Source organism: Hyalella azteca, unplaced genomic scaffold (genome assembly GCF_000764305.2).
Source record: "Hyalella azteca isolate HAZT.00-mixed unplaced genomic scaffold, Hazt_2.0.2 contig11037, whole genome shotgun sequence".
Classification (NCBI taxonomy): Eukaryota; Metazoa; Arthropoda; class Malacostraca; order Amphipoda; family Hyalellidae; genus Hyalella; species Hyalella azteca.
Window position 1 is genome coordinate 14,860 of NW_025941049.1, and position 7,764 is coordinate 22,623.

At 36.4% G+C, this 7,764-nt stretch overlaps 1 protein-coding gene across 2 annotated transcripts; it reads left to right on the top strand.

Moving 5' to 3' along the window:
• Positions 1 to 3,691, top strand: LOC108674908. Of its 2 annotated transcripts, none has more exons than XM_018162887.2 (6): positions 1 to 262; positions 1,246 to 1,425; positions 2,191 to 2,306; positions 2,705 to 2,793; positions 2,929 to 3,036; positions 3,390 to 3,691. In XM_018162887.2, exons 2-6 carry the CDS (start codon positions 1,249 to 1,251, stop codon positions 3,518 to 3,520), a joined length of 621 nt encoding a protein of 206 aa, XP_018018376.1. In that variant the 5' UTR covers positions 1 to 262; positions 1,246 to 1,248; the 3' UTR covers positions 3,521 to 3,691. The 2 variants fall into 2 exon arrangements, with proteins under 2 accessions (XP_018018376.1, XP_018018377.1); XM_018162888.2 differs by having other exon boundaries at positions 2 to 144.
• The last annotated feature ends 4,073 nt before the right edge of the window (positions 3,692 to 7,764 follow it).

The window sequence follows — 7,764 nt, forward strand, 5'->3', positions numbered from 1 at the left end:
AGAGTAGCGGTGATGATCGCCCCAGGAGAGGATGAGATCAGTGGCAGGGCTGACTTACTTCACAGTCCTCATTCTGATCCAACCTGCATCGTCGGCTTGTAAGCCACGCTTGTGATTAACAAAACTTCTAAACTGAAGACAGTGGTGAGCAACGTTCTGTTAGTTATTATAAACTCAAGATAATTTGTTAGTAGCGACAACCAGCATCGTCCGCTTGTAAGCCACGCTTGTGATTATCAAAACTTCTAAACTGAAAACTGTGGTGAGCAACGTTCTATTAGTTATTCATAATAAACTCAAGATAGTTTGTCAGTAGCAATGTTCTCTGGGTTGAAAATCGAGATAATACGGTAGGATCTGCTCTACAAGGGTAATGTTTTTCATTTTAGTTTTCACGTGTCGGAAGGTTTAGACATTGCGGATCAAAAACGACATGTTATTCATCTTCTTACGCTATGCGCTTGACATGATATCATTAAATTTAAACGCATGACTGTGAAACTACATAATAATGAGCTGATGAGCTGTATCTGTAGCTGTAGCATTTATAATGCTACAATAATGCAATTATAATGCATTTATAATGCTACAATAATGTATAATGGCTATATTTCAGGCAGAAACTTATTGATTGCTAACTAGTGGTTGGTATTCCTTTTACGTTTTTTGGTGATCTCTTATGATATGACCTCTTATAAAGTGTGATATCAAGTTATTGAACAAACTATCATTTGATTTTACAGTAGTACTTGAGTTTTTGTCAATATTTCTGCATATCTTTAAGAAATGAGCAATTCAATTTTTAATGGTAAAGAAATAGATTGAATTATTACTTGATTGCATTATTACTTGGAGNATAATTACTTGGAGGTTCAAGTTCATAGTATTCTGATGTAGAAACTATCGTTAGTTCTATATATAAACTATAAAAAATCGTTAGAAACGCAATTGTTTACTGCTGGAAGTAGTATAGTACTAGTTACATTAGCTCCTATTAATCCGTCTTGCTTGTTCAGTTGCTCCTGTTAATCCGTCAGCAAAGCTCAACATTTAGACAATTTTTTTTTAGTTTTATTACGGTTTATAAATGGCATACTTTTGAATGCGGGCTCAAGTTTGAAGGTTAATTTCAGTCTTTAATCTTGTCCTTCTTTTTCTCGTGCCTAGTTCTATACTCGGTTCATAATAGAATCTCATACTACAGAAGGAGGTTTTGACGTTAAATCGTTCATTTTTGCCTGCCAGAAAATGCAGATCGGATGTGCTAGGACAAGGTGCACCCTTCGGTTGCTTGCGGTGTTCCTCTCAGTGCTGAAGTTCACCGCGGGCTTAACTACACAGGCCAACATCGAGATCTTCAATACACACAAGGCGCTGGGACAGTGTCCAACCTTCACGCCTTTGTCCACCCTCACCAAGACGGATGTCAGTGTTTTTTTTATTCAATACATATTTTAATTTACGCTTGCGGTTCATAGCTATCAAATTTTTTTCTATGGTTATCATATGATTAGCAAAAAAATTTATCACTAAAAATTCACGTCTCTCTTCATTCGATCTCACCAAAACGGAGGTCAGTGCTGAGAGTGTCTTGTAGTACGTAATTCATTGTTTAAGTTATGCTTGCAGCCTTGCAGTTCATTGCTTTGAAACGTTTTCTATGGTTATGGTAACATTAGCGAAAAAACAGACGTTTATCTGTGAAAAGTTTTCACGAGATTTAGCACATAAAGAAGAGGAGTCCAATATTCAATCATTTTATTTAGTAAAATCGTACCTGTTACTCACTCCATGAGCGTTATTGTAGAAAATATTATAAAATATCTTAAATTGAGGTCTTGAAATTTCCAAATGCCTTGTAGCGACTAGGGTAAAGCTACACAGGTGAACCTATTTATAGTTATTTTTTCGATTAGGAAACGTATTTATTCAAAAGAGCTGTTGTTTATTTTGTTCAATTTAATAAAGTGATCATCTTTTTTTTTTAACAAAGATTAATCTCAGCGCCATTTACGAATTGGAACGGCTGCAGACTTGGAAATCCATTGTACCTGCATGCCAATCCTCCAGGCAAATGACGTCGAAACATCGTTGATACCGAGTTCATTTTGTTCAAACAACGTTTAATTAACGTTATTTCAACGGCAGAGGCCTCGCTGGAATTCATTTTTTAAAACTGTTGTCTTGCAGATCGTAGGTATCTGGCATGTCTATCAGCAGTCCGACAACTCATTGGAAAACTCATGGACCTGCAAAAATCTCGTATACAGCGCCATCAGCAACGACTTCACCTACAATTTTAGAGTGTGAGTGAAATGAACATTTAATTGATATCAAGCGAAAACGAAAGATCTATCTTCAAACTCACTTGAGGAAATTTTTGATTACTTAAAAAGCATTCAAAGTCTGTTAGTGAAAAAAAAACATTGACAGCTTTGATCCGGAGACATTAAACGTTGTAACCGTATGAAATTCGAAATAAAAACAGTTGAAATGGCTTTTTAATATCTAAATATTACTCAACTTATTTCTGGAGTTCGTGTTAACAAAAAAGGATTATAGGTATACTAACTTTTTATAAATGTATCAATGCCCGCGTTACTTGCCGGAATTGCACAATACTAGCAATTATATTGCAAATGCAAAGTTACCAAGTTTTACACTATATTTCAGGAGCGAATCAAATATTTTTGTTCCCGTACAGAAACAACTTAGCCACTTCCTATACTGGCACATACGGCGTCAACACTGCTGGAGCCGGCATCATATCTGTGGCGCTCAGATACCAGTTGGGTAAATGACGTTACTCAAAACTGTAAAATGACGTAACTCTATATTTTTAAACGGCATAACTCAAAATAATATATATTAAATTAATTATATTATATATTCTGACGGTCAAATATATTTAAAATGTTAAATTTTCAGCTCTGGGTGCGGACAGCTTTGGTAACGTGAACCAGTTCGTGGTGGCAGCGGACGCCACAAAGTACTTAATCATCAGAGCCTGCACTAATTTCGGTCTCTTCAACCAACGTGAGAATCACATGAAAATATGATAATGTGTTGATAATGTGTAATAGGGTCACGTTAATACGTATTTCCGCAAACGATTTTGACGCCGTAACAGTACAAAAACTTCAACCGTAATATGTTCAAGCATTAAAAAAAACTTGTGGCCTTTTACTTCATGATAAATTTGTTGTCCTCAAGCTGCGATCTTTCACTGTCCAAGGAGAAAAGTCGCCCTGTTACAATTGATGCATTCTTTCCTGGCTTTGAAAATTACAGGATAATAAAAGTAGATTATTTCTATTAAAGGAAAATAAAGGTTAACTATTTCTATTTAACGACAGTAAAAAATAAATTATTTCATGTTTGTCCTACAGAATACGTCTACGTACTGACGAGGCAAACATCGCCAGACGCTAGCACCATCACGGCCATTAACACGGCGCTGGCCACAGCAGGCGTGCAGGCGGCTCAGCTCTACACCGTCACGCAAACGGGCTGTACATGATCATTTTTCTTGTAATCAAGTGTTATCGTTTATTGTTATAAATTTCAGCTGTTTAATTACATTACTAAATAGTAAAGTTCATTTCCTGTGAAAGCATTAATAGGGTATTCGCGATCTCCAGGAAAAATTAGTTATTCATGTTGCCACATACTGGGGCTTGGACAGAATAAGGGAAACATTTTCATAAAGACTGTCGGCCGAGAGCTGCACAGATCTGAATTCTATGGAAGAGATGCAATTAGAAAACCTCTGTTTTAAAATACAAATGCTTCAAGCGTTTGGAGTGGTGTAAAATCCCCCAGAATTGGTCCCTCGAGCAGAGAAAAATGTGATTTTCTCTGACGAATCATAGTTTTTTTTATTTCCAACCACTGTCCGAGTTCACGTTTGGAGACAGCCAAAGGAGTCATTTAATCCCGCCTGCTTCCTCCCAAACCGTAAAACATGACGGGGATCTGTGATGATCTGGAGCGCTTTTTCTTGGAAATCTGGCAGAGCAAAAATTTCTCTTCATAGAAGAATCAACAGCCGCGACCATTTTGGAATTTTGAAGGACCAAGTTCATCCAATGGTTCAAGCACTGTTTCCGGAAGGGAGATGATAATGGCCCCAAGATTTCAAGAGGATAATGGCCCTATCCATACAACTTGAATTGTTAAAAAAATTTCACGAGGAACATACCATCTAATGAAGTTGAGCAACTCATTTGGCCAGCACATGACACACCTGAATATTATCTAGCATTTATGATCGATTTTGGAGATGCAGAAATCGATTCCCGCCGCCAACGTCTTTAAAGTCGATTTTATTGGAGGTTCCATCATTATCGAAGCTAGTTTTTCACTCGTAATTTTTTCTATGTAGCTATGTTTAGTCAAAATTTTGGGAAAAGAATAAATAATTTTTTTAAATAAATAAATGTATATAAATTTATAGCAAATTTATTTTTCCAAAAAGAAGAAACCGAAATCTATTTGGGATTGTGGAAACTATATTCGATTACGTCTATTGTGGAACTCATGTAATCAGTTAAAATGAGGTGGCCCGATTGAAAACAATTAGCTTTCAGTCATCGGATCGCGGTGAAGGTTGGCAATATTACAACTAATTCTAATTCCTAGGATATTTATCGGTGCCAGGTTCATACCAAAACTCCTCATAATGTTCAGCGTACTTAAGCTACGTTGCCCTCATGATCTTTGTGATAAGTATTGCAGAAAAATTCGTGATCTGAAAAAAAAATTATTCCTGAATGAAGAACGTATAGGCTCCTATAAAATATGTATGGTACCACTGGGAAAATACGAGCAGACGTAGCTAAATAATCTATAGCTATTTTTCATGTCTGGCCCTCTGAAATAAATTTTAGAACATCTATTAGAAACCAGCAGTAAAAACGCCAAATTCATTAAACTACCTGATGTTCATATATAACCTCACCTGCGCCGAAAATCGATTATTCGCATATAAAAAGGACATTATTACATCAGAACCGCATTTGCGTAAATAATTTGTAAACTCTAGTTGATTTACTGAATGATCATTTTATTCGGATGATCGCGAAATTTCAGCGGCTCTTCATCGAAGAGAGGAAAAGAGCAACATCCTGAAAATATTTGGAAAATATTCGGACGAGAAACCTAGCCTGACACCAGTGAAATTTTTTACAGAAACAAATTAGTCTGTACATTTTGATTGTTCACAAGCAAGGCTTTTGGTATTGTTTGTGGACGAAGGTTATTGTAGAATATAAATGATCAAATGTGATAAAATGTAATAAAAAATAATTAGTCTGATGAAAGTGTGACAGTATCAGAACTCGGAGTACTCATTTCTGTGTTGTTATAAAGTGGATTTAATCCACACCCTACATAGGAACTCAATGTATGGAGTCAAGGTATGAAGACTTTTTTAATGAATTCCTAATGTGAAGGGACGAGATGGTTTTAATATAATCATGAATGCAGGCATTTAATTGCTCCCTATTTGCCTAGATTTAATCAATATATAGAACTATATAAATCGCCTCATTTTCTCATAATTTGCAAATTCATATTTATTTCGCAATTTCTTTCAACCAAAAGCGTGTCGCTTCATAAAGCCCCGTTGTGACATTTTGAACAACATGGATGCGAACAGGTGATGCGAGGTAAGCATATTCAATTTGGCTATAAAATGTAGCGTCAGAATACTCCCAGAGGGCATCTATCTATATTTGACGTATACCGAGGTAACACCTCTACTTGTGGAGAAGAAATTAAAAATGTTTGTGTCAAGTTATCATTAACTGTGCCTCATCCACTAGAATTACAAAGAGTTAGAGAAATTCATTCTGCCATATCATTTTCTTTTTGACAGTCTTGCAACTTCACTTCCGTCATGCTCGTATTTTATAAACAATATGATGGTACGGAATAATGCGAGCAAAAATGATAGACAAAATTGGTCCTCTAAACTAGTCAATAATAATATCTTAGTTACACTAATTAATTATAATTTCTTAATTATTCAGAGGTTGCTTTGTCGCACTCACGGATACTCTGGATAAATTAAGATGAAATATCAACCGGAAAGACAGTGTTGTTGTAACGTTAGCATCTACTTTGCAACGGGAAATCAAGTTTTTAAATTGTTTTCATTACTAATAAATATAAAACCGACTAATTTGGATGTTGCCCTGCATGATCCTAGAGGTACTAACTTGTATCGCTTAATAAAACAAAATGAAAATTTTTTCTTTCACGAGAACTTAAGGATTTTGACTACGGAATTTCAATGTCTCGAAAATCATACCGGCGGTAACTGTATAAACAAACATACCTGCTGGTAAACTTTTTATCTACAATAGCTGACAATGCACTAGAAATTATGAATGTCATTATAAATGAAACATTTTCGACTCGAGTAGCTAGCCAATATGGAATTTCGTTGCGAACAATCGAAGTGAAGAGAATTTTATCGCTACGGAGCCAACAAGATCTTCTTGAAAACGACAAATATAGGAAATACGCAATTTTCTTAATTATAATTTGTTAATTATTGTTATTATTAATATAAAAAATGTATAAGAATGCGTGAAGGAGGTTTTTGATTCTTCGTTATATTTTTCCTTTTCACGATTTTTTGACAAGCTTTAGTCACTGAAGGAATAAAATTCACATTTACGTAGAATGAAATTAATTGCTTATTTCAATAATGTGCCGATAGCGTAGGTGCAGATGCCAGCTTTTCCAGTTATTAAAAAATCGGTGGTTCCAGCTATAAAATGTCGTTCACTTACATACGAAAATCAGCTACTAGATACAGTGTCTTCTATCAAAGAAATTCATGTTAACATTACTTTTTCGCACGTGTAGTAACCTATAAGGTAGAGCAGATGATCTTTGTTCGTATTCGATAACTACTATTAGCTCGTTCGTATTCCAATCTAGGACGATTTCTGCTTATACTTCAGGGCGATCTTTCCCCGAGCAAGTCCCGAGATTTTATTAATAACGTAACCCACTAGCGCAGCCATGACGATCACGAATGCGACTACGTCGGCACCAATGTACTGCAGAAAATTAAGGTGGCGAGACGAGAGCTTGAGGTGCTGTGCCCCTGCCGTGGCCAGGACGTGTTCCAGCAGCCACACCGCGCGATGCAGAGGCGTGGTCGACTGATCCCGTAAAATGTCAGCCAAGTCCTGAGCTCGTCTGCGGTACCTGCGACACACCGAAAGACTTTAGAGCAGTGGTTCCCAAACTTTTTCAGGCTGGCGCCCCCTTTGGCTCCCTAGTGAACTTCTAGCGCCCCCCCACAGACATATAAAAAATACGCCACTTTCTTGAAATTTAGTACGCTGCAATTTTAATAGATAAATGTTAAACACAAATGTGTATTTCATAAATAGAACCCCATTTAGTGAACCAATATGTTTTTACCCTCTTCTTCTTTACCGCCCCCCAAAATCTTTCCATCGCCCCTAGGGGGGCGATATCGCCCACTTTGGGAACCACTGCTTTAGAGTTATTATTGTAATGCACCGTTTAAGAAGAATACAAGCCATAAATGATGTTCTGTGACTCACTCCACCTGAAGTAAAGTTCGGAATTCTGTAAAAAATCAAAAGCAATCATACAATGATGCAAACTATATATGTTTATTTTACGTTGCACTCTATAGGAGTTTTAACACTGATCACCGCCATTTTTGCCTCTATCTTTAGTAAAGTTTACTCTAAGGAGCTATGACACTAAGCAAGG

Bases quoted from the DNA above. Each gene is read 5' to 3' on its own strand.
- LOC108674908 (XM_018162887.2), top strand. From the start codon at position 1,249: ATGCAGATCGGATGTGCTAGGACAAGGTGCACCCTTCGGTTGCTTGCG. The intron at 2,307-2,704 runs GTGAGTGAAATG...GTTCCCGTACAG, and splicing joins TTCACCTACAATTTTAGAGT to AAACAACTTAGCCACTTCCT. The intron at 2,794-2,928 runs GTAAATGACGTT...TTAAATTTTCAG, and splicing joins GGCGCTCAGATACCAGTTGG to CTCTGGGTGCGGACAGCTTT.